This window comes from Heptranchias perlo, chromosome 14 (assembly GCF_035084215.1).
Source record: "Heptranchias perlo isolate sHepPer1 chromosome 14, sHepPer1.hap1, whole genome shotgun sequence".
NCBI lineage: Eukaryota > Metazoa > Chordata > Chondrichthyes > Hexanchiformes > Hexanchidae > Heptranchias > Heptranchias perlo.
Window position 1 is genome coordinate 58,626,449 of NC_090338.1, and position 27,304 is coordinate 58,653,752.

General features: G+C 49.2%; 1 protein-coding gene across 1 annotated transcript in view; it reads right to left on the minus strand.

The window, feature by feature from the left end:
* Window positions 1-2,322: 2,322 nt before the first annotated feature.
* Window positions 2,323-27,304, minus strand: part of LOC137332161 (docking protein 3-like) — a 32,508-nt gene continuing 7,526 nt past the window's right edge. The window contains exons 3-5 of the mRNA XM_067995867.1: window positions 18,509-18,617; window positions 16,122-16,303; window positions 2,323-3,438 (exon numbers count right to left, since the gene is read on the minus strand). Of these exons, the coding sequence (XP_067851968.1) occupies window positions 2,470-3,438; window positions 16,122-16,303; window positions 18,509-18,617 (1,260 nt within the window). The 3' untranslated portion in view covers window positions 2,323-2,469. The remainder of the gene's footprint in view (window positions 3,439-16,121; window positions 16,304-18,508; window positions 18,618-27,304) is intronic.

The window sequence follows — 27,304 nt, forward strand, 5'->3', positions numbered from 1 at the left end:
CTGTTAATTAATCTACCTTATTGCGAATGCTCCATGCATTAAGACACAATGCCTTTAGACTTGTCTTTTTAAGATTGCTAGTCATGTTAGTTTTATTTTGCACAATTGCCCTATTTGTTTTTCGCCCTTGTTTTCTCTGCCTTCCACTATTGCTTCTTCCCTTTCTGTCTTTTGTTTCTATCCTTGTTTCTCCCTCCTCTGTCTCCCTGCTCATGGTCCCATCCCCCTGCCATTCTAGTTTAAACCTTCCCCAACAGCACTAGCAAACACCCCCACGAGGACATTGGTCCCGGTCCTGCTCGGGTGTAACCCGTCCCGCTTGTACAGGTCCCACCTTTCCCAGAACCGGTCCCAATGTCCCAGGAATCTAAATCCCTCCCTCCTACACCATCCCTGCAGCCACGCATTCATCTGGTCTATTCTCCTGTTCCTATACTCACTAGCACGTGGAACTGGTAGTAATCCTGAGATCACTACCTTTGAGGTCCTGCTTTTTAATTTATCTCCTAACTCCTTAAATTCACCTTGCAAGACCTCATCCCTTTTTTTAACCTATGTCGTTGGTATCGATATGGATCACGACTATTGGCTGTTTACCCTCCCCCTCCAGAATGCCCTGCAGCCGCTCCGTGACATCCTTGACCGTAGTACCAGGGAGACAACATACCATCCTGGAGTCACGTTTGCGGCTGCAGAAACGCCTATCTGTTCCCCTTACAGTTGAATCCCCTATCACTATAGCCCTGCCACTCTTATTCCTCCCCTCCTGTGCACCAGAGCCACCCGTGGTGCCCCGAACTTGGCTCTTGCTGCTTTCCCCTGATAAGCCATCTCCCCCAACAATATCCAAAGCAGAATATCTGTTTGAGAGGGAGATGGCCCCAGTGGACTCCTGCTCTACCTGCCTAGTCCTTTTACTCTGCCTGGTGGTCACCTATTTACTTTCTGCCTGCGTAATCTTTACCTGCGGTGTGACTACCTCACTGAACGTGCTATCCACGATAGTCTCAGCATCGCGGATGCTCCACAGTGAATCCACCTGCAGCTCCAGCCCCGAAATACGGTTAGCCAGTAGCTGCAGCTGGACACATTCCTGCACACATGGTCACCAGGGACACTGGTAGTGTCCATGACTTCCCACATAGTGCAGGAGGAGCATATCACGGGTGCGAGCTGTGCTGCCATGACTTGCCTTAGATTTACACTGCGTTCACCTCTCAGACTCTCCTCCCGCTCTCGGACTCCCCTTTTACACTGTGCTCACCTTTCGGACTCTCCTCCCGCTCTCGGACTCTCCTCCCGCTCTTGGACTCTCCTGCCTCACCTGTGAAGTCGCACAGTAGTTTTCTCTTGTTGCAGGTCTGCTGCTGCTTTTATCCCCGCTCTCAGTCTTCTGCTGCTCAGGTCCGCCGCCACTCTGCAGAAAAAGTTAGCCAAAGCAGCACCTCCTTCCCCCACTTCACCGAACTCCCACACTCACCAAACTCTCAGCTTTTCACTCTGTGCTCCGTTGCACTCAGTTGGTTGGGGTTAAGACTGTGACACGTTCAGATGGTTGGGGTTAAGATTGTGCGTTGAGTTGAGAGTTACGTCCCAAAATGGTGTCTATCACTTTAAATCAGTGTTGCACACTGATTGAAGCCATTTTCTCCCTATTTTACATGATTCCAGCGTTCATTATCTGCACCTGCACTAACTACTATACCAAGATGGCGTCCGGCACACATCATGCTGGAAACGTGCGTGCGCATCCAAGACGCCATCTTGGATGTTGGAGAGGCCGTGCAGTGCCGAAACAACGGGCGCTACACAGCCCAATTTAGCGCCCAAGGTCACCATTGTACTCTGCTCCTTGAACTTTCATCTCCCACAGTCCCTATCCTTGTTGGCTCTTACAGTGTGATTGCCAATGTCGACTGAATCTGAAGGTACAGTACTTTTGAGCTACACAATCATGCTTATCAAACTGGAACCCCGTTTTACATAGGACTATTAGCAGCCATCAGCAGAACAGAACTTCATTCCCCAAGTCTGGGCTAGACTACAACTTAGGTCCCAGAGATGACGGAATAGTATTCCAATTATTGATGTCTCTCAGCTCCAACCAACTTTAGAAAGAAAACACTTGACCCCCTTCTAATTGGGTAGGATTTGAACTTGGGTGTTCTGTACCGAACTGTTTCCCCATTGGAAGTAGAAAGCTTCTTTGCTGGAGAAGAATCTAGGTTTCTTCCAGTGGTCTATGTTCACAGTTGTTAGCAGTGACACGGTTCTACACACAAAGAAATAGGCCCAACAGGAAGTGCCCTTTCAGGTCACCCATAAACCTTAATTCTGGTTTTATTACAAAGAAAGTTTTAAACATTACAAAGTAATTTTTTGGATGTCTAAAAAATGACAAAGAGAATGTTGAAGAGAATGTTTCTGCCTTAATGTAATCATGTTTCCTGCCCCCCCACCCACCTCCCATTATTTTTTCTGGAGCTCACATGCTCTGCCAGCCCTCTCTATATTGCCTTCTCGTGTTTTAGTCAATTCTTTTGAGTACAGATCAGACAGCATCTCCTTGAATCCAGCTGGAAACTTTGCTTTTGTGACGTTAGAGGCTCCGGGATTTAGGCAAATGTCTCTTTCCTTATTCTTTATCTCCAGAACAGCTGGGTGCAGTTCCAGTTCCTGGTCGACTGGAGTGTCTTCGTCATGATTACCTTTTATGGTCTTCTGACTCTGTTCATCCACGAAGTTATCGTAATCTGAGTCAGAATCTGATAAAAAAAAATTAACGTTCTGGTCTTCCAGACGCACCCCTGAATTTTGGTATATTGGCCCTTGTACACCTTTTGGGAAAGATGGCTCTCCCTCTACGGACAACAGAGATTCTACATCGGAGACATTCTCATATACTGGATCTGAAGCAGAGTCATCACTGTAACTTTCTTTGTATTTTGTATGATCAACTGTTGACTTCTCCATGTTCTTTTTAGAATATTTGACAGTAGCATAAACTATTTGATCAGGGACATCTGCTCCCTCCCTTTCATTAGTTGCAGTAATATTCCTTTCCTCCCCTGTGGCTGCACTTGACACAACTCCATGGGTAGACTTATGGCCTTTCTGACATCGATATTTTTTCTTCTTTGTAATTTTTGGACTCATCTTAATGACCTGTGCTTCCTTCAAGTCAGGACTCCTTTGACCTTGTGATTTTTCATTGAGGGATTCTTGAGAAGGTAATGCACATGGCTGTTGCTGAATGAATGATGTGGAACTCTCAAAGCCAACAGAGTTTGAACTTAATCGTTGTTGTTTTTTGTTGGACTTTAGTTCTTTAACAGCTGTATCAATAAAGTGGAAAACTTCTCCGACTTCCTTTGTGTTGAATGTAAAAATCCCTTCTCCTGAATCGCATCTTCTGCCTGCCTCAAATGTAAATGTTGTCTGTAGGAAAAGGAAATCTTAGTCAGATCTTACCTCAGAATATGAAATTCATTCAACTGAATTTAAATGTGTGTAACGTTGTAATTATAGTGATAACCCTAATTTGACACCCAGCCACATAAGGAGGTATTAGGCCAGGTGACCAAAAGCTAGGTCAAAAAGGAGGAGAGAGAGGTAGAGAGGCGGAGAGGTTTAGGGAGGGAATTCCAGATCTTAGGGCCTAGGCAGCTGAAGCCACGGCCTCCAATGGTGGAGCGATGAAAATCGGGGATGTGCAAGAGGCAAGAATTGGAGGAGTGCAGAGATCTTGGAGGGTTGTAGGGCTGGAGGAGGTTACAGAGATAGGGAGGGTCAAGGCCATGGAGGGATTTGAAAACAAGAATGAGAATTTTAAAATATATATGTGATATATATTATAAAATTCTCATCCTTGTTTTCAATATATATGTATACATATATATATATATATATCACATTTTAATTCTATCAAGAGCTAGAAATTCCACATAGCAATTCACCTGCATGAGTTAGTTCCATTTTTAGTAAACTGAAAAGCAAGGCAACTTGGAACTTGAAACTGTTCCAACTTTAATCACTCAGGGTTTTTGATCTACTATCTACAAGTCGGTGTGGTTTGTGACAACTCTACTCTGCCTCCTTTCCTTAGCCTCTATGCAGATGGTTCAAGGCATTTGTCACCCCCAAATCACCAGAGTGTGTCACCAATGTCTCCTCCATCCCAAATATCACATCCCTGTTTGCTCATCCTTCACTGATACTGGAATCAAATACATTCTTGTGGCTCATTTACCAGCTTTACTCTGGACACTGAAAGAGGTTAAACATCTGGGAATTTACTTTCATCGGACACTGGATATGATGGCAAGCCATAACTTCGGTGGAAGATCCATAGAAGGCCTGGACAAACAGCGTATATGCTGTTTATGTCATTTCCCTGGGTTTCCGCAAATCTTCCGCCCAAGCTATGGCAGTTGATCGGGGGAACCCCCGGAGAAATTCAACCCCACAAACACTATGGAGATTTTCATCTTAAAAATCAATTAAATGAAAATCAGGCAGGTTCTGTAAAAGGCAGGCAATCCGCTCTGCCAAACTGCTGCCCAGGTGGTGAAAACCATAACCTACCCCTATCATTGAAAACCTATGCCAAAAGATTGACAGGTAGCCCTCATTATCACTCACATTATGAGAATGTGTGAAATGTACTAAGACGACACTACCTCACTGAGTTAATTATTCAGTATGATCCTGGTGGAGGCACCTACAGGGGCTTTCCCAATCATCTGCCATAACTTCGGCAGAAGATCCATGGAAACCCCAGAGAACTGAAAGACGATCTGGAGAATCCCCAAAGAAATTCTACCTCCTAGATTTTACTTTGACAGAAAGGTAGGACTATTCAGTATGTTTTTGAAGGTGGGACAATCCAGAATAAGCATGGGGGAAGACAAAGGAAATCCACAGCCCAGTCACTATTATACGGCCTTCACTTTCAGATATGCAATGCAATGGTTGCACCCAGGTCCCAGCATTACATCATGGCTAGTGCTGGAGAGAGCGAGAGCAATCAGTGAACACAGCCACACTGCAGCTAAACCCCACACAAAAGTTTCCTTAAGCACTGTGGGAGGATCTTCACCACATGTAATGCAGCGGTTCAAGAAGAAGGCTCACCACCACCTTCTCCAGGGCAACTAGGGATGGGCAATAAATGCTGGCTTTGCCAGCGACGCCTATATCCCGAGAATGAATTAAGCATCCCAGATGATATCAGATAACAAAGTTCTGGCCTCCATCTGGAGTATGTTCAGGAAAAGGGACCCAGTCATTGGAAGTGACATATGTGACTCAATGGCAGCATGCAGGTGCAGCCAGTGGGGGAGCTAGGGATGGAAGTTTTGGTGGGCCCCAACTGATGGTGATGGGCCCGAATGGGATGAGGGCAGCTTGGCTTGTAGCTTCAGCTCGTCCCTGTGCTTCTCAGCCCCGTGATGATGAGAAGGATTCTGCTGGACCGACGGCTGCAGAGACGGTAGTGAAAAGCCAGAGGCAAATTAACATGCGACGCAGAAAGAGAGGATCTCGCCGCCTATCCCTTACTGTATCGAGTCTGGAGTGGGGCCAAGAGCGGGTCATCTGGTCAGCACTGACCACCCGCATTGCTGTGCCAGCACAACCACTGGAAATGAGGAGACGGACATATCCCAAGGACTGACAGGCTGGAGTTGGAGAGACAGCAAGAGTCCGTCCATCGGTCTCAGACTGCAGGGCTTAAATTTTAACAACGAGATGGGATCACAGCTGGGGGGGGGTCAATAAGCAGGTGGGAAACCTGGAAAAAATTTTTGTGCGTGGTCCCGAGCAATCGTGACTCAACTGAAGCCACTTAATTCAACTTCCGGGTTTCACGTCCTCAAGCTGCACAGCGGGTGGACTGCGCACCCGCATGATGCAATTTATAGCTCACTATTTAAAGGGTTAATGCGACAATGCATTTTGAAGGAGAAAGGAGTAAAAATCAGAATGGAACGTCATAGAGGAAAGGCAGCACCCAGGTTCTCAGACGCCACCCTGGAGATACTACTGGCTGCTGTGAGAAGCAGAAGGGAGGTGTTATACCATCTGTCAGGAGGAAGAAACCTGTTTCTGCCACCAAGAAAGCGTGGCTGGAGGTGGCAGAACTGAAGCATGGTGCCCGGTCTTGGCTGCAGTGCAGGAAGCGATTTAATGACCTAACCAGGTCAGGAAAAGTGAGTACAGTTACTGATTCACCTGCATTCTGTGATGAACATTACCCTGCCTCACACTGCCCTGCGAAGCCTACTCCATCACATCACTCTTCACACTCACTTAAGGCTCAGTGTCAAGTTACCTTCACTTCTTCACCCCTCTCCCCCCATTTGTACATCCACCTCTCCCACTCACCCCAATTCTGATGCAATGTGATCAATCCGTCTGACAGTCACCCTCTGATGTATTTCAGTCATTGTTAGCCTGACCCAGTACAATGCATCATTTGGGTGACCCCGTCACTCTCGCTCACTCACATATCTGTACTTTTTCCACTTGTAGGAGAGGAGAGCGCAAAATGCAAGGGAGAGGAATCGGACTGGAGGGAGGCCTCCACAAATCGTGGCCCTTACAGAGGCGGAGGAGGAGGAGAAGGAGGCCTCACTTAGCTCAGCTCTCCTGCTCTCGGACCTTCCCTTTATCCTATTTTGCAAAAGTGGACTGGAAACAGCTACTTGAAGGTAAATCAGTGTCAGAGCAGTGGGAGGCATTCAAGGAGGAGATAGTGAGCAAATATGTTCCAGCAAAGAAAAAGAATGGGACTCCCAAATCTAGAGCCCCCTAGATGTCAATGAGCATACAGGATAGGGAAAAGCAAAAAAAGGGAAGCGTATGTCAGATACCAAGAGTTCAATACTGCAGAAAGTCGAGTGGAGTATAGAAAGTACAGGGGTGAAATTAAAAAGGAAATTAGGAAAGTAAAGAGAGGGCATGAAAGAATATTGGCAAGTAAAATCAAGGAAAACCCAAAGATGTTTTATAAACACATGAAGAGCAAAAGCATAACTAAGGAAAGAGTAGGGCCTATTAGAGACCGAAAAGATTACCTGTGTTTGGAGGTGGAAGACATGGGTATGGTTCTTAATGAATACTTTGCGTCTGTCTTCACAAAAGAGGGGGACGATGCAGACATTGTAGTTAAGGAGGAGGAGTGTGAAATATTTGATGGGATAAACTTAGTGAGAGAGGAAATATTAAGAGGTTTTGCATCTTTGAAAGTCGATAAATCGCCAGGCCCGGATGAAATGTATCCCAGGCTGTTAAGAGAAGCAAGGGAGGAAATAGCGGAGGCTCTGACCATCATTTTCCAATCCTCACTGGCTACAGGCGTGGTGCCGGAGGACTGGAGGACTGCTAAAGTGTACCGTTGTTTTAAAAGGGAGAAAGGGATAGACCGAGTAATTACAGGCCAGTCAGCCTAACCTTGGTGGTGGGCAAATTATCGGAAACAATTCTGAGGGACAGTATTAATCATCATTTAGAAAGACATGGATTAATCAAGGGCAGTCAGCATGGATTTGTTAAGGAAGGTCATGTCTGAATAACTCAATTGAATTTTTTGAGGAGGCAACAAGGAGGGTTGATGAGGGTAGCGCGTTTGATGTCGTATACATGGATTTTAGCAAGGCTTTTGACAAGGTCCCACATGGCAGACTGGTCAGAAAAGTAAATGCCCATTGGATCGAAGGGAAAGTGGCAAGTTGGATCCAAAATTGGCTCAGTGGCAGGAAGCAAAGGGTAATGGTCGACAGGTGATTTTGTGACTAGAAGGCTGTTTCCAGTGGGGTTCCGCAGGGCTCAATACTAGGTCCCTTGCTTTTTGTGGTGTAAATCAATGATTTAAACTTAAACGTAGGGGTCATGATTAAGAAGATTGCAGATGATACAAAAATTGACCGAATGATTGATGGTGAGGAAAAAAGCTATAGACTGCAGGGTGCTATCAATGGACTGGTCAGGTGGGCAGAAAAGTGGCAAATGGAATTCAATCCGGAGCAGTGTGAGGTAATGCATTTGGGGAGGGAAAACAAGACAAGAGAGTACACAATAAGTGGGAAGATACTGAGAAATGTAGAGGAACAGAAGGACCTTGGGGTGCATGTCCACAGATCCCTGAAGATAGAAGGACAGGCAGATAAGGTGATTAAGAAGGCATACGGGATACAAGAACTGTATAAAACACTAGTTAGGCCACAGCTTGAGTACTGTGTACAGTTCTGGTCACCACATTACAGGAAGGATGTAATTGCACTAGAGATGGTACAGAGGAGATTTATGAGGATGTTGCCAGGACTGGAGAATTTTAGCTATGAGGAAAGATTGGATAGAACATAAGTAATAGCAGCAGGAGTAGGCCAAACGGCCCCTCGAGCCTGCTCCGCCATTCAATAAGATCATGGCTGATCTTCAACCTCAACTCCACTTTCCTGCCCGATCCCTATATCCCTTGATTCCCTTAGAGTCCAAAAATTTATCCATCTCAGCCTTGAATATGCTCAACGACTCAGCATCCACAGCCCTCTGGGGTAAGAATTCCAAAGATTCACAACCCTCTGAGTGAAGAAATTCCTCCTCATCTCAGTCTTAAATGGCCGACCTCTCATCCTGCGACCATGCCCTCTAGTTATAGACTCACCAGCCAGTGGAAACAATCTCTCAGCCTCTACCCTGTCAAGCCCCCTCAGAATCTTATATGTTTCAATTAGATCACCTCTCATTCTTCTAACCTCCAGAGGGTATAGGTCCATTCTACTCAAGCTCTCATCCCAGGAATCAATTTAATAAACCTTCGTTCCTTATCTAAGGAAGGATATACTTGCCTTAGAGGCAAGGATATACTTGCCTCTAAGGCAAGTATATCCTTCCTTAGATAAGGAGACCAAAACTGTACACAGTACTCCAGGTACAACTGTAGTAAGACTTCTTTACTCTTGTACTTCAACCCCCTTGCAATAAAGGCCAACATGCCATTTGCCTTCCTAATTGTTTGCTGTACCTACATGCTAACATTTTGTGTTTCTTGTACCAGGACACCCAAGTCTCTCTGGACACCAACATTTAATTGTTTCTCACCATTTGAAAAATATTCTGTTTTTCTATTCTTCCTACCAAAGTGAATAACTTCACATTTCCCCATATTATACTCTATCTGCCACCTTCTTGCCCACTCACTTAACATGTCTATATCCCTCTGCAGCCCCTTTGTGTCCTCCTCACAGCTTACTTTCCCACCTAGCTTTGTATCGTCAGCAAACTTGGAAACACTACACTCGTTCCCTTCATCCATGACATTAATATAGATTGTAAATAGCTGAGGCCCAAGCACCAATCCTTGCGGTACCCCACTAGTTACAGCCTACCAAACTGAAAATGACCCGTTTATCCCTACTCTCTGTTTTCTGTCCGGTAACCAATTCTCTATCCATGCTAATATGTTACCCCCCACCCCATGAGCCCTTATCTTGCGTAACAACCTTTTATGTGACACCTTATCGAATGCCTTTTGAAAATCCAAATATACTACATCCACTTTATCTACCCTGCGAGTTACATCCTCAAAAAACTCCAGTTGAACATGATTTCCCTTTCATAAAACCATGTTGACTCTGCCTAATCATATTATGATGTTCTAAGTGCCCTGTTACCACTTCCTTAATAATGGATTCCAGCATTTTCCCTAAAACTGATGTCAGGCTAACTGCCCCGACGTTCCCCGTTTTCTCTCTCCCTTCTTTCTTGAATAACGAGGTTACAATTGCTACCTTCCAATCCGCTGGGACCATTCTAGAATCTAGGGAATTTTGGAAGATCACAACCAATGCATCCACCATCTCTGCAGCTACCTCTTTTAGAACCCTCAGATGCAGGCCATCAGGTCCAGGGGATTTATCAGCTTTTAGTCCCATTAGTTTCTCAAATACTTTTTCCTCTATATAATTACTTTAAGTTCCTCATTCTCATTAGACCCTTGGTTCCCCACTATTTCTGGAATGCTTTTTGTGTCTTCTACTGTGAAGACAGGTACAAAATATTTGTTTAATGCATCTGCCATTCCCTGATTCCCCATTCTAATTTCTCTGTCTCAGCCTCTAGGGGACCAACATTTACTTTTGCTACTCTCTTCCTTTTTACATACTTGTAGAAGCTCTTACAAAGGATATACTTGCCATAGAGGGAGTGCAGCGAAGGGTCACCAGACTGATTCCTGGGATGGCAGGACTGTCATATGAAGAGAGATTGGGTCGACTCGGCCTGTATTCACTCGAGTTTAGAAGAATGAGAGGGGATCTCATTAAAACATGTAAAATTCTGACAGGGCTAGACAGACTGCATGCAGGGAGGTTGTTTCCCCTGGCTGGGGGGTACAGAACGAGGGGTCACAGTCTCATGATACGGGGTAGGACATTTAGGACTGAGATGAGGAGAAATTTCTTCACTCAGAGGGTAGTGAACCTGTGGAATTCTTTAACACAGAAGGCTGTGGAGACCAAGTCACTGAATAGATTTAAGAAGGAGCTAGATAGATTTCTAGACACAAAAGACATCAAGGGGTATGGGGAGAGAGCGGGAATATGGTATTGAGATAGAGGATCAGCAATGATCATATTGAATGGCGGAGCAGGCTCGAAGGGCCGAATGGCCTACTCCTGCTCCTATTTTCTATGTTTCTATGTTTCTAATCCGTTTTTATATTTCTTGCTAGTTTACTTGCATGTTATATTTTCTTCCATTTTATCAATTTTTTGGTTGTCCTTTGCTGGTTTCTAAAGCTCTCCCAATCCTCAGGTTTACTACTCATCTTGGCAACATTATAGGCCTCTTCATTTAATCTAATACTATCCTTAACTTCTTTAGTTAGCCACAGGTGGATCATTTTTCCCCTGGACCTCTTACTTCTCAATAGAATGTATATTTGTAGAGAATATTAAAATATTTCTTTAAATGTTTGCCATTGCTTTTCAACCGTCATACCCTTTAATTTAATTTCCCAAACTATCTTAGCCAACTCGCCCCTCATACCTATATAATTGGCTTTATTTAAGTTTAAAACTCTAGTTTCAGACTTAAGTACGTCACTCTCAAACTCAATGTGAAATTCTATCATATTATGATCGCTCTTCCCCAGAGGATCCTTTACTGTGAGATTACTAATTAACCCTGCCTCATTACACAATACAAGATCTAAAATAGCCTGTTCCCTGGTTGGTTCCATGATGTATTGCTCTAGGAAACAGTCTCGAATAAGAACATAAGAACAGAAGAAATAGGAGCAGGAGTAGGCTATCCGGCCCCCCGATCCTACTCCACCATTCAACAAGATCATGGCTGATCTTCTACCTTAACACCATTTTCCTGCACCATCCCCGTATCCCTTGATGCCTTTAATATCTAGAAATCTATTGATCTCTGTTTTGAATGTACTCAATGACTGAGCCTCCACAGCCCTCTGGGGGAGAGAATTCCAAAGATTCACCACCCTCTGAGTGAAGAAATTTCTCCTCATCTCAGTCCTAAATGGCCTACCCCTTATTCTGAGACTGTGACCCCTGGTTCTAGATTCCCCAGCCAGGGGAAATATCCTCCTTGCATCTACCCTGTCGAGCCCTGTAAGAATTTTGTATGTTTCAATGAGATCACCTCTCATTCTTCTAAACTCTAGAGAATACAGGCCTAGTCTACTCAATCTCTCCACATACGACAATCCCGCCATCCCAGGAATCAGTCTGGTCAACGTTCATTGCACTTCCTCTCTGGCAAGTATATCCTTTCTTAGGTAAGGAGACCAAAATTTTACACAATACTCCAGGTGCAGTCTCACCAAGGCCCTATATAATTGCAGTAAGACATCTTTACTCCTGTACTCAAATCCTCTTGTAATAAAGGCCAACATACCATTTGCCTTCCTAATTGCTTGCTGCACCTGCATGTTAGCTTTCAGTGACTCATGTACAAGGACACCCAGGTCCCTTTGAACATCAACATTTCCCAATCTCTCACCATTTAAAAAATACTCTGCATTTCTGTTTTTCCTATCAAAGTGGATAACTTCACATTTTTCCACATTATATTCCATCTGCAATGTTCTTGCCCACTCACTTAGCCTGTATATATCCCCTTAAAGCCTCTTTGCATCCTCCTCACAACTCACATTCCCACCTAATTTTGTGTCATCAGCAAACTTGGAAATATTACATTTGGTCCCCTCATCCAAATCATTGATATAGATTATGAATAACTAGGACCCAAGCACCAATCCCTGCGGTACCCCACTAGTCACAGTCTGCCAACCTGAAAAAGACCCGTTTATTCTTACTCTCTGTTTTCTGTCTGTTAACCAATTCTCAATCCATGCCAGTATATTACCCCAATTCCATGTGCTCCAACTTTGTTCACCAACCTCCTGTGTGGGACTTTATCGAAAGCCTTCTGAAAATCCAATTACACCACATTCACTGGTTTCCCCCTTATCTATTCTACTAGTTACATCCTCAAAGAACTCCAATAGGGAAAAAATAGGGCCCATTAGGGACAAAAATCTGTGTGTGGAGCCGGAAGATGTAGGAGGGGTTCTAAATGAATTTTTTGCATCTGTTTTCACTATGGAGAAGGACGACGTAGACAGAGAAATACGACAGGGGGACTGTGATATACTCGAACATATTAACATCGAGCAGGAGGAGGTATTGGCGGTTTTAGCAGGGCTAAAAATGGATAAATCCCCAGGCCCGGACGAAATGTATCCCAGGCTACTGTGTGAGGCAAAGGAGGAGATTGCGGGGGCTCTAACACATATATTCAGAACCTCTCTGGCCACAGGGGATGTGCCAGAGGACTGGAGAACCGCTAATGTAGTACCATTATTCAAGAAGGGGAGTAGGGAAAAACCGGGGAACTACAGGCCAGTGAGCCTAACATCAGTGGTAGGAAAATTATTGGAAAAAATTCTGAAGGACAAAATTAGTCTCCACTTGGAGAAGCAAGGATTAATCAGGGATAGTCAACATGGCTTTGTCAAGGGAAGATCATGTCTGACTAATTTGATTGAATTTTTTGAGGGGGTGACTAGGCGTGTGGATGAGGGTAACGCAGTGGATGTGGTATACATGGATTTCAGTAAGGCCTTCGATAAAGTCCCGCACAGGAGACTGGTCAAGAAGGTACGAGCCCATGGAGTCCAGGGTGCCTTGGCACTTTGGATACAAAACTGGCTTAGTGGCAGAAGGCAGAGGGTGATGGTCGAAGGTTGTTTTTGTGACTGGAAGCCTGTGGCCAGTGGGGTACCACAGGGATCTGTGCTGGGGCCCTTGCTGTTTGTGGTCTACATTAACGACTTGGATATGAATGTAAAAGGTATGATCAGTAAGTTCACTGATGATACAAAAATTGGTAGGGTGGTAAATAGCGAGGAGGATAGCCTCAGTCTGCAGGACGATATAGATGGGTTGGTCAGATGGGCGGAACAGTGGCAAATGGAATTTAACCCGGAAAAGTGCGAGGTGATGCACTTTGGAGGGACTAACAAGCCAAGGGAATACACAATGAATGGGAAGACCCTAGGCAAGACAGAGGGTCAGAGGGATCTTGGTGTGCAAGTTCACAGATCCCTGAAGGCGGCGGAACAGGTAGATAAGGTGGTAAAGAAGGCATATGGGATACTTGCCTTTATTAGCCGAGGCATAGAATATAAGAGCAAGGAGGTTATGATGGAGCTGTATAAAACACTGGTTAGGCCACAGCTGGAGTACTGTGTGCAGTTCTGGTCGCCGCACTACAGGAAGGATGTGATCGCTTTGGAGAGGGTGCAGAGGCGATTCACCAGGATGTTACCAGGGCTGGAGCGCTTCAGCTATGAAGAGAGACTGGGAAGATTGGGTTTGTTTTCCTTGGAGCAGAGGAGGCTGAGGGGGGACATGATTGAGGTGTACAAAATTATGAGGGGCATAGATAGGATGGATACTAAGGAGCTTTTTCCCTTCGTTGAGGGTTCTATAACAAGGGGGCATAGATTCAAGGTAAAAGGCGGGAGGTTTAGAGGGGATTTGAGAAAGAACTTTTTCACCCAGAGGGTGGTTGGAGTCTGGAACTCACTGCCTGAGAGGGTTGTGGAGGCAGGAACCCTCACAACATTCAAGAAGCATTTGGATGAGCACTTGAAATGCCATAGCATACAAGGCTACGGACCAAATGCTGGAATATGGGATTAGATTAGACTGGGCTTGATGGCCAGCGCGGACACGATGGGCCGAAGGGCCTCTATCCGTGCTGTATAACTCTATGACTCTATGACTCTAGGTTTGTCAAACAGGATTTCCCTTTCATAAATCCATGTTGACTCTGCCAAATCCTATTATTATTTTCTAAGTGTCCTGTTATCACATCGTTTATAACAGATTCGAGCATTTTCCCTACTATTGATGTCAGACTAACAGGTCTGTAGTTCCCTGTTTTCTCTCTTCCTCCTTTCTTAAATGTGGGGTTACATTTGCTACCCTCCAATCTGCAGAAATCATTCCAGAATCTGTAGAATTTTGGAAGATGACAACCAATGCATCCACTATCTCTATAGTGGCAAACAAGCCATCTGTGAACTGTCGTATACACTTATGTGCAGATAACTGAGAGATCCTGGCGATGTCACCAGTGGCGCCCTGGAAAGATCTGGAGGTGAAGAAGTTGAGGGAAATGGTGACTTTAACTGCAATGCGAGGCCACCAGGCCCAGCCGGGAGCAGCTCTGTATGAAGGAACGCCAAGTTGTCTGCAACCATCTGGTGACTCAATCTGAGCCTTCCTAGGCACTGCTCCTCAGAGAGGTCCAGGAAGCCCAGCCTCTGCCTATACACCTTCTCACATGGGTAGTGCCTCCTGCAACCTCGGCCCCTCCATTGTTCCCCTCTCTGCTCTTCTGCAGGTCCTTGTGGCGCACCTCAGTCTTGTGGAGCTGCAACTCCCAGAACTGCACGCTGTGCCTGCCGCGGATGCTGATGTGCCTCCTCCTCAGATGTACTGTTGAATAAATCCATTGTGCCCCCCTATCCCGATGTATGAGGGGGTCCAAAATGTAGGTAAATATGTCTAAACACAAGAATTCTGAGTGTGAACAAAGAAATTTCGGTCTAAACATAAAGTACTCCCAGTCAAAGGTTTGTCTGAGAGAATTGAGTGCCCTGCTGCAAAAACTCACCTTTTCGTCAAGTGTCAATCACTGGTTTCAAGGTCCAAATGGCTGCCGGCTGCAACTCGCCTCCATTTCCATGGCGCCTTTCAGAGGCGACGGTAGACACGTTTAGGTAGAGTTAAAATCGTTTGTCTGCCTCGATACACTAAAATTTAATTCCCTTAACTACTTCAAATACCTTAATTGCCCCTTTAAATGTCATCCCACCAGTTTTAAGTTGGCAGGTTGGAGCCAAGATTCGTTCCCGCTCCAAACTTTAAACATTTTTACTGCCCGCCCCCCACCCCACCACCCGTTCTTCGGGGTTGTAATTTACTATCAGGATTCTGGTCTAGGCATTCACACAGCTTCAGATTTGGGTGGGGTTGGTTACTAATTTAATAGGCCATGGCCCACCCAGGCCCACCTATGGGGACGCTGTTGGGTGGTGCAACCTCACTCATTTGACTAAAGGGAAGTTTTTCTATTCTACTCCAAGTGGGTGGAGAGAAACAATGTGCATGAACGATTGTTATAGTACATCCCACTTTTTATCATTTAAATGAAAAGGTGAGGGGAAGCACTCCCTGTACAAAGTAAACCCGTTTCTCTCATATTCACAAAACAAACAAAATGTCTCTCACCTGTTAAAAAATATCCTCTTTGTAGTACTATATTTTTGGCCTCATTAAGACCTGTCACTTTGGTCTCTACTCTCCCCAAGCCATTCAATTGATGAAGACTCGGGTTCAGGTTGTGTACATCCATTGATTTCAATGGGAACTGGCTCATGGCTCTGATCTGGAGGCATTTGACTGTTGCAAAACCATTACCATCTGAATATTGCAACACTACTCAAGGTCAGCATCAACTGTAACAGGGCAGGTTCAGAAAAGAATATAACAGGAAAAAGACAAAAGCAGAAAGAACTTCACCTGATCGTTTCCATATCTGCGCAGATATTGATAAGGCCATTTGTAGACAACTTGCTTAGTTTGGGGATCTGTCAAAATCAGGTTGTCTTTGCCAGGTACCAGCACGTATTTTCCTTGAAGCTTGCATCTAGTTGCAGCATCAGTCTTCTGCACCGTCACAGTGAATCGATGAACGGGCACAACTGTAGAATACATTGTCAATGATTTGGTGGCAAGGAAAGTTTTTCTTTAAACAGAGTTTAAAATGAACAGAATGTTTTTTTAAGAGGAATGTGCTACATTGTCAAAACATTTCTGTCCTGACAGACTGCTGAGACTTGCACACTGCTTGTTCACATCTTTTGCTCCTCTCTTTACCATAAAATGACATTTTTGTTATAAATGTAGATTCGCTGTCGCCCATTTTACATTATAGCAAAATGTCAAAGTTAGCCCACTTCGTTTATAGCCAGCGAAAGGTTTGGGGATAAATTTTAACCCAACGGACGGGTGTGGGGAGGCAGGTCGGGGGGTGGGGGGCAGGTGACCGACCCGCTCTCAGGAAGCGGGTCGGTCAGTGAAACCTTTTAAGGAGGTTGCGGGCCTCCATATTGACAGGTTTCTTATTTTTAACTCCTGAGAGCCGAGATTCCCGGGCCTTCTGCTTCAGGCCACATAAAAGGAGGCGAGAAGGGCCGGCTCAGCAGGTAAGAGCCTTTATTGCGCTGCTTGTGGGCCAGGAGGAGCATGAGTGTTTCCTCCAGGCCCAATAAGCTTACCTGCCGCGACCTCACAAACACGATCTCTGACCCTCCCCCCCCCCGATGTCTGACCCCCCCAATGACCCCGACCCCAACGACCGATCCCCCGAAGACCCCACCTACCCCAACCCCCCCGACCCCACCCCTCCCATCTAAGACTTACCTGCAGATATCTGCTCCCTGGCTGTTCTCCCGTCCAACTGACAGACAGCCTGTCAATCTGGCTGGCCTGTTGGGCGGGAAACCTACAAAAACAAATGAAAGACGTCCTTACATTAAAACTGTAAGGGCGACCGGGAAACCTGTACTTCCGGGTTTCCCGTCAGGAGTTCCCCCCAATGCACCCCAGCAGCCCCCCCAGCCCTCTTTCCAGATCCCGGTTCAAATTTACCCCATGGTCTCTAGCCTAATAAAGCAGCCATTGCAAACATTTTTTTTTACCATCTAATTACATTGCCAATATTCACAATACAATTGACCGTAGAAAATAAGGTGAAGAGTGTATTAACATTTTGTGCATGTGATTAGGCAAAACAAAATCTGAATATCTGCAACTGCACCCTAGTGATGGATCAGAGGCTATATGTTCTAGACATAGATTAAGAACATTAGAACATAAGAAATGGGAGCAGGAGTAGGCCATATGGCCCCTCGAGCCTGCTCTGCTATTCAATAAGATCATGGCTGATCATCTACCTCAACTCCACTTTCCCGCCCTGTCCCCATATCCCTTGATTTCCTTAGTGTCCAAAAGTCAATCGATCTCATTCACAGCCCTCTGGGGTAGAGAATTCCAAAGATTCACAACTCTCTGAGTGAAGAAATGTTTCTTATCTGCATCCTAAATGGCCAACCCCTTATCTTGAGTCCATGACCCCTAGTTCTAGACTCTCCAGCCAGGAGAAACAACCTCTCACAACATCTACCCTGTCAAGCCCTCTAAGATTTTATATGTTTCAATAAGAATTTCTCATTCTTCTAATCTGAGGAGAGTATAGGCCCATTCTACTCAATCTCTCCTCATAGGACAACCCTCTCATCCCAGGAATCAATCTAGTGAACCTTTGTGGCAGCCCTCTAAGGCAAGTATATCCTTCCTTAGGTAAGGAGCCCAAAACTGTACACAGTACTCCAGGTGCGCTCTCACCAAAGCCCCCTATAATTGCAGCAAGACCTCCTTACTCTTATACTCCAATCCCTTTGCATTAAAGGCTAACATAACATTTACCTTCCTAATTGCTTGCTATACATGCATATTAACTTTCTGTGATTCATGTACAAATTATATTCATACCCAAATCCCTCTGAATACCAACATTTCTTAGTCTCTCACCTTTTAAAAAATATTTCTATTCTTCCTACCCAAGTGGATAATTTCACATTTCCCCACATTATACTGCATCTACCACCTTCTCAACCACTCACTTAACCTGTTGATATCGCTTTGCAGCCTCCTTCGGTCCTCCTCACAACTTACTTTCCCACCTAGCTTTGTATTGTCAGCAAACGTGGTACATTACACTTGGTCCCTTAATCTAAGTCATTGATATATATTGTTAACAGCTGAGGCCCAAGCACTGGTCCTTGCAGCACCCCACTAGATTCACAATGGAAAGCATATTCTCCTTATGTCGTTTATTACTGCACCTTGAGCCACGGACGAGTAAAGCTGATTTTCTTCCATTTTTAATGAGTTGCTAGACAATGTGTAACCGGAAGCAGAAAAATCTTCATTTTGCTTTTTCGCACTGGTGTTCTGGCAAGGCAGAGGAAATGAAAGATCTAGTTATACATTTAAAAGTTACAACCAAGTACAATTTTCTTTTCATGCAACATTGCTGCACTTCAGACCATTAATATAACAGGGCAGTTTTAGTGGGGACTACTTGAGGGAGCCCAGTTCATTGAACGGCCAATAACTGACTCTGTAAAGGTTTCCCCACTGTGCATGGGAACAGTGGGGAAACCTTTACAGATGCTGTATTACAAAGATATCACCAGACAGTGTTGCCAAGGCAATTATGTCATTGATTTGCTTATTGCAAAACATGAATACAAAACATGGCACCATTACTTTTTGGTAATTAAAAAATAAAACCATGTTGTTGAAGGCCACTGTGGGGCTAAGTTGTAGAAATGGCAATATTCTGAGGTCAGTCCTAGGAACTATTTTAAACACTTTTTAATGCTCACCAAGGTGAGGGATGTCAAAGCTGGGCAATGGAGCACTATCCATTTCTAGAATCCAGTGTCAGCATCAAGTGCTCCTGGGTCAGGTGTGGCATTGTCTAGATGCAGAGAAAAGCTCCCTCCAATCCGTCTACCCTGCTATGAAATGACTTCACTCCAATCTTAGAAGAGCAGCCATACTGCAGAAGTGGGAGGAGAGAGGCTTAAAAAGGAGGCCAGAGATCGAGAGTTAGAGCAGGAGGAGTGAGGACCGAGATCGAGAGTTAGAGCGGGAGGAGTGAGGACCGAGATCGAGAGTTAGAGCGGGAGGAGTGAGGCCAGAGATCGAGAGTTAGAGCAGGAGGAGTGAGGACCGAGATCGAGAGTTCGAGCGGGAGGAGTGAGGACCGAGATCGAGAGTTAGAGCGGGAGGAGTGAGGACCGAGATCGAGAGTTAGAGCGGGAGGAGTGAGGACCGAGATAGAGAGTTAGAGCGGGAGGAGTGAGGACCGAGATCGAGAGTTAGAGCAGGAGGAGTGAGGACCGAGATCGAGAGTTAGAGCAGGAGGAGTGAGGACCGAGATCGAGAGTTCGAGCGGGAGGAGTGAGGCCAGAGATCGAGAGTTAGAGCAGGAGGAGTGAGGACCGAGATCGAGAGTTCGAGCGGGAGGAGTGAGGCCAGAGATCGAGAGTTAGAGCGGGAGGAGTGAGGACCGAGATAGAGAGTTAGAGCGGGAGGAGTGAGGACCGAGATCGAGAGTTAGAGCAGGAGGAGTGAGGACCGAGATCGAGAGTTAGAGCAGGAGGAGTGAGGACTGAGATCGAGAGTTAGAGCAGGAGGAGTGAGGACCGAGATCGAGAGTTAGAGCAGGAGGAGTGAGGACCGAGATCGAGAGTTCGAGCGGGAGGAGTGAGGCCAGAGATCGAGAGTTAGAGCAGGAGGAGTGAGGACTGAGATCGAGAGTTCGAGCGGGAGGAGTGAGGCCAGAGATCGAGAGTTAGAGCGGGAGGAGTGAGGACCGAGATCGAGAGTTCGAGCGGGAGGAGTGAGGACCGAAATCGAGAGTTAGAGCGGGAGGAGTGAGGCCAGAGATCGAGAGTTAGAGCGGGAGGAGTGAGAACCGAGATCGAGAGTTCGAGCGGGAGGAGTGAGGACCGAGATCGAGAGTTAGAGCGGGAGGAGTGAGGACCGAGATCGAGAGTTCGAGCGGGAGGAGTGAGGCCCAAGATCGAGAGTTCGAGCGGGAGGAGTGAGGCCAGAGATCGAGAGTTAGAGCGGGAGGAGTGAGGACCGAGATCGAGAGTTAGAGCGGGAGGAGTGAGGCCAGAGATCGAGAGTTAGAGCGGGAGGAGTGAGGACCGAGATCGAGAGTTAGAGCAGGAGGAGTGAGGACTGAGATCGAGAGTTCGAGCGGGAGGAGTGAGGACCGAGATCGAGAGTTAGAGCGGGAGGAGTGAGGACCGAGATCGAGAGTTAGAGCAGGAGGAGTGAGGCCCAAGATCTAGAGTTAGAGCAGGAGGAGTGAGGACTGAGATCGAGAGTTAGAGCGGGAGGAGTGAGGCCAGAGATCGAGAGTTAGAGCAGGAGGAGTGAGGACCGAGATCGAGAGTTAGAGCAGGAGGAGTGAGGCCCGAGATCGAGAGTTAGAGCAGGAGGAATGAGGCCAGAGATCGAGAGTTAGAGCGGGAGGAGTGAGGACCGAGATCGAGAGTTAGAGCGGGAGGAGTGAGGACCGAGATCGAGAGTTAGAGCGGGAGGAGTGAGGCCCAAGATCGAGAGTTAGAGCAGGAGGAGTGAGGACCGAGATCGAGAGTTAGAGCAGGAGGAGTGAGGCCCGAGATCGAGAGTTAGAGCAGGAGGAATGAGGCCAGAGATCGAGAGTTAGAGCGGGAGGAGTGAGGACCGAGATCGAGAGTTAGAGCGGGAGGAGTGAGGACCGAGATCGAGAGTTCGTGCGGGAGGAGTGAGGCCCGAGATCTAGTGTTAGAGCAGGAGGAGTGAGGCCCGAGATCGAGAGTTAGAGCAGGAGGAGTGAGGCCAGAGATCGAGAGTTAGAGCAGGAGGAGTGAGGACCGAGATCGAGAGTTAGAGCGGGAGGAGTGAGGACCGAGATCGAGAGTTAGAGCGGGAGGAGTGAGGCCCATGATCGAGAGTTAGAGCAGGAGGAGTGAGGACTGAGATCGAGAGTTAGAGCAGGAGGAGTGAGGACCGAGATCGAGAGTTAGAGCAGGAGGAGTGAGGCCCGAGATCGAGAGTTAGAGCAGGAGGAGTGAGGCCAGAGATCGAGAGTTAGACCGGGAGGAGTGAGGACCGAGATCGAGAGTTAGAGCAGGAGGAGTGAGGACCGAGATCGAGAGTTAGAGCGGGAGGAGTGAGGACCGAGAACGAGAGTTCGAGCGGGAGGAGTGAGGCCCGAGATCGAGAGTTAGAGCGGGAGGAGTGAGGCCAGAGATCGAGAGTTAGAGCAGGAGGAGTGAGGCCCGAGATCGAGAGTTAGAGCGGGAGGAGTGAGGACCGAGATCGAGAGTTCAAGCGGGAGGAGTGAGGACCGAGATCGAGAGTAAGAGCGGGAGGAGTGAGGACCGAGATCGAGAGTAAGAGCGGGAGGAGTGAGGACCGAGATCGAGAGTAAGAGCGGGAGGAGTGAGGACCGAGATCGAGAGTTAGAGCGGGAGGAGTGAGGCCCGAGATCGAGAGTTCAAGTGGGAGGAGTGAGGACTGAGATCGAGAGTTAGAGTGGGAGGAGTGAGGCCCGAGATCGAGAGTTAGAGCGGGAGGAGTGAGGCCCGAGATCGAGAGTTAGAGCGGGAGGAGTGAGGCCCATGATCGAGAGTTAGAGCAGGAGGAGTGAGGCCCGAGATCGAGAGTTAGAGCAGGAGGAGTGAGGACCGAGATCGAGAGTTCGAGCGGGAGGAGTGAGGACCGAGATCGAGAGTTAGAGCAGGAGGAGTGAGGACCGAGATCGAGAGTTAGAGCGGGAGGAGTGAGGACCGAGATCAAGAGTTAGAGCGGGAGGAGTGAGGCCCGAGATCGAGAGTTAGAGCGGGAGGAGTGAGGCCCATGATCGAGAGTTAGAGCAGGAGGAGTGAGGCCCGAGATCGAGAGTTAGAGCAGGAGGAGTGAGGACCGAGATCGAGAGTTCGAGCGGGAGGAGTGAGGACCGAGATCGAGAGTTCGAGCAGGAGGAGTGAGGCCAGAGATCGAGAGTTAGAGCCGGAGGAGTGAGGACCGAGATCGAGAGTTCGAGCGGGAGGAGTGAGGCCAGAGATCGAGAGTTAGAGCGGGAGGAGTGAGGACCGAGATCGAGAGTTAGAGCGGGAGGAGTGAGGCCCGAGATCGAGAGTTAGAGCGGGAGGAGTGAGGCCCGAGATCGAGAGTTAGAGCGGGAGGAGTGAGGCCCAAGATCGAGAGTTCGAGCGGGAGGAGTGAGGACCGAGATCGAGAGTTAGAGCAGGAGGAGTGAGGACCGAGATCGAGAGTTAGAGCGGGAGGAGTGAGGACCGAGATCAAGAGTTAGAGCGGGAGGAGTGAGGCCCGAGATCGAGAGTTAGAGCGGGAGGAGTGAGGCCCATGATCGAGAGTTAGAGCAGGAGGAGTGAGGCCCGAGATCGAGAGTTAGAGCAGGAGGAGTGAGGACCGAGATCGAGAGTTCGAGCGGGAGGAGTGAGGACCGAGATCGAGAGTTCGAGCAGGAGGAGTGAGGCCAGAGATCGAGAGTTAGAGCCGGAGGAGTGAGGACCGAGATCGAGAGTTCGAGCGGGAGGAGTGAGGCCAGAGATCGAGAGTTAGAGCGGGAGGAGTGAGGACCGAGATCGAGAGTTAGAGCGGGAGGAGTGAGGCCCGAGATCGAGAGTTAGAGCGGGAGGAGTGAGGCCCGAGATCGAGAGTTAGAGCGGGAGGAGTGAGGCCCAAGATCGAGAGTTAGAGCGGGAGGAGTGAGGACTGAGATCGAGAGTTAGAGCGGGAGGAGTGAGGCCCGAGATCGAGAGTTAGAGCAGGAGGAGTGAGGACCGAGATCGAGAGTTAGAGCGGGAGGAGTGAGGACCGAGATCGAGAGTTAGAGCGGGAGGAGTGAGGACCGAGATCGAGAGTTAGAGCGGGAGGAGTGAGGCCAGAGATCGAGAGTTCAAGCAGGAGGAGTGAGGACCGAGATCGAGAGTTAGAGCGGGAGGAGTGAGGACTGAGATCGAGAGTTAGAGCGGGAGGAGTGAGGCCCGAGATCGAGAGTTCAAGCAGGAGGAGTGAGGACCGAGATCGAGAGTTAGAGCGGGAGGAGTGAGGCCCAAGATCGAGAGTTAGAGCAGGAGGAGTGAGGCCCGAGATCGAGAGTTAGAGCGGGAGGAGTGAGGCCCGAGATCGAGAGTTAGAGTGGGAGGAGTGAGGCCCATGATCGAGAGTTAGAGCGGGAGGAGTGAGGACCGAGATCGAGAGTTAGAGCGGGAGGAGTGAGGCCAGAGATCGAGAGTTAGAGCGGGAGGAGTGAGGCCAGAGATCGAGAGTTAGAGCAGGAGGAGTGAGGCCCGAGATCGAGAGTTAGAGCGGGAGGAGTGAGGCCCGAGATCGAGTTAGAGCAGGAGGAGTGAGGCCCGAGATAGAGAGTCAGAGTGGGAGGAGTGAGGCCCAAGATCGAGAGTTAGAGCAGGAGGAGTGAGGCCAGAGATCGAGAGTTCAAGCGGGAGGAGTGAGGCCCGAGATAGAGAGTCAGAGTGGGAGGAGTGAGGCCCAAGATCGAGAGTTAGAGCAGGAGGAGTGAGGCCCAAGATCGAGAGTAAGAGTGGGAGGAGTAAGGCCCAAGATCGAGAGTTCGTGCGGGAGGAGTGAGGACCGAGATCGAGAGTCAGAGCGGGAGGAGTGAGGACTGAGATCGAGAGTTAGAGCCGGAGGAGTGAGTACCGAGATCGAGAGTTAGAGTGGGAGGAGTGAGGACCGAGATCGAGAGTTAGAGCCGGAGGAGTGAGTACCGAGATCGAGAGTTAGAGTGGGAGGAGTGAGGACCGAGATCGAGAGTTCGTGCAGGAGGAGTGAGTACCGAGATCGAGAGTTAGAGTGGGAGGAGTGAGGACCGAGATCGAGAGTTCGTGCAGGAGGAGTGAGGCCCGAGATAGAGCAGGAGGAGTGAGGCCCGAGATAGAGCGGGAGGAGTGAGGCCCGAGATCGGGAGTTTGGGTGGGAGGAGTGAGGCCCGAGATAGAGAGCTAGGGCGGGAGGAGAGAGGGAAGGGATCCGGAGTTCAGGTGGGGGGAGCGAGGCCCGTGATCGGGCGGGGGAGCGAGGCCCATGATAGGGCAGAGGGGAGCGAGGCCCGAGGTCGGGCGGGGGGAGCTTGGCCCGAGATCGGGCAGGGGGGCGAGGCCCGAGTTCGTGCGGGAGGAGTGAGGCCCGAGATCGGGAGTTTGAGTGGGAGGAGGCCCGAGATAGAGAGCTTGGGCGGGAGGAGAGAGGGAAGAGATCCGGAGTTCAGGTGGGGAGGGCAAGGCCCGAGATCGGGCAGGGGGGCGAGGCCCGAATTCGGGCGGGGGGAGGGAGGCCCGAGATCAGGCGGGGGGTAGCGAGGCCCGAGATCGGGCGGGGGCAGTGAGGCCCGAGATGGGGTAGGGGGAGCGAGGCCCGAGTTCGGGCGGGGGGAGCGAGGCCCGAGATCGGGCGGGGGCAGTGAGGCCCGAGATGGGGTGGGGGGAGAGAAGCCCGAGATTGGGCGGGGGGGAGTGAGGCCCGAGATCGGGCGGGGGCAGCGAGGCCCAAGATGGGGTGGGGGGAGCGAGGCCCGAGTTCGGGCGGGGGGGGAGTGAGGCCCGTGATCGGGCGGGGGGGAGTGAGGCCCGTGATCGGGCGGGGGCAGCGAGGCCCAAGATGGGGTGGGGGGAGCGAGGCCCGAGTTCGGGCGGGGGGAGATCACTCACCACAGGCAGAGATTTCAAAGAGTAACATCACAGGAGAGCAGGTTGAGGATTGTTTTGTGAGTATTACTGTTTTTTTTCTCTGTCAGATGTTTAACCAGGAGCTTAAATCAATAACTTAAACTAGATAAAGTAATTAGTTAATAAAATTAAGAATAATAATCTCAGAGAGCCTGAAGGTAAGGGGAGCGGACCTGAGGGTGAGGAGGGCGGACCTGAGGGAGCTCGGGGACTGTGCGGACCTGACGGAGTTCGGGGACGGAGCGGACCTGAGGGAGTTCGGGGGTGGCAGACCTGAGGGAGTTCGGGGGGGGGGCAGACCTGAGGGAGTTTGGGGGACGAAGCGGGCCTGAGGGAGTTCGGGGGGGGCAGACCTGAGGGAGTTTGGGGGACGAAGCGGGCCTGAGGGAGTTCGGGGGGGGCAGACCTGAGGGAGTTCGGGGGTGGCAGACCTGAGGGAGTTCGGGGGGGGGGCAGACCTGAGGGAGTTTGGGGGACGAAGCGGGCCTGAGGGAGTTCGGGGGGGGCAGACCTGAGGGTGTTCGGGGGGGGCAGACCTGAGGGTGTTCGGGGGGGGGGGCAGACCTGAGGGAGTTCGGGGGGGGGCAGACCTGAGGGAGTTTGGGGGACGAAGCGGGCCTGAGGGAGTTCGGGGGGGGCAGACCTGAGGGTGTTCGGGGGGGGCAGACCTGAGGGTGTTCGGGGGGGGGGGCAGACCTGAGGGAGTTCGGGGGGGGGCAGACCTGAGGGAGTTCTGGGGGGGGCAGACCTGAGGCAGTTCGGGGGGGGCAGACCTGAGGGTGTTCGGGGGGGGGGGCAGACCTGAGGGAGTTCGGGGGGGGCAGACCTGAGGGAGTTCTGGGGGGGGCAGACCTGAGGGTGTTCGGGGGGGGCAGACCTGAGGGTGTTCGGGGGGGGGGGCAGACCTGAGGGAGTTCGGGGGGGGGCAGACCTGAGGGAGTTTGGGGGACGAAGCGGGCCTGAGGGAGTTCGGGGGGGGCAGACCTGAGGGAGTTCGGGGGGGGCAGACCTGAGGGTGTTCGGGGGTGGGGGGGCAGACCTGAGGGAGTTCGGGGGGGGGCAGACCTGAGGGAGTTCTGGGGGGCGGACCTGAGGATGTTCAGGGGGGTGGAGCGGACCTGAGGGAGTTCTGGGGGGTAGGGGCAGACCTGACGGAGTTCGGGGACGGAGCGGACCTGAGGGAGTTCGGGGGAGGGGGCGGCAGACCTGAGGGAGTTCTGGGGGGGCAGACCTGAGGGAGTTCGGGGGTGGGGGGGGGGCGGACCTGAGGGAGTTCGGGGGGGGGGCAGACCTGAGGGAGTTCGGTGGGGGGGGCGGACCTGAGGGAGTTCGGGGGGGGCAGACCTGAGGGAGTTCGGGGGGGGCAGACCTGAGGAAGATCAGGGGGGCGGACCTGAGGATGTTCAGGGGGGTGGAGCGGACCTGAGGGAGTTCTGGGGGGTAGGGGCAGACCTGACGGAGTTCGGGGACGGAGCGGACCTGAGGGAGTTCGGGGGAGGGGGGGCCGGACCTGAGGGCGTTCAACTACCCTAATAACTACCCTAATACCCTATAAGCAGTGTAAAAGGTATAGAGAGTGCAGAATTCTTAAATTGCATTCAGGAGAACTTTTTTAACCAGTACGTAGCAAACCCAACCAGAGAGGGGCCAGTTCTGGATTTAGTTTTAGGGAATGAAGCTGGGCAGGTGGAAGGAGTATCAGTGGGAGAGCATTTTGATGGTAGTGATCATAATTCAGTTAGATTTAGAATAGTTATGGAAAAGGACAAAGATAAACAGGAGTAAAAGTTCTCAATTGAGGAAAGGCCAATTTTACTAAGCTGAGAAGTGATTTAGCAAAAGTGGACTGGAAACAGCTTCTTGAAGGTAAATCAGTGTCAGAGCAGTGGGAGGCATTCAAAGGGAAGATTCAAGGGGTTCAGAATAAATATGTTCCCACAAAGAAAAAGGGTGGGACTCCCAAATCTAGAGCCCCCTGGATGTCAAGGAGCATACAGGGTAAGATAAGGCAAAAAAAGGGAAGCTTATGTCAGACACCGAGAGCTCAATACGACAAAGCTTAGAGGAGTATAGAAAGTGCAGGGGTGAAATTAAAAAGGAAATTAGGAAAGCAAAGAGAGGCCATGAAAAAATATTGGCAAGTAAAAATCAAGGAAAACCCAAAGACGTTTCATAAATACATTAACAGCAAGAGGATAACGAAGGAAAGAGTAGGGCCTATTAGAGACCAAAAAGGTAACCTATGTGTGGAGGCGGAGGATGTGGGTATGGTTCTTAATAAATACTTTGGGCTCGATTTCGGATGTCCGAGCGGGTGCTCTGACCATCATTTTCCAATCCTCTCTAGATACAGGT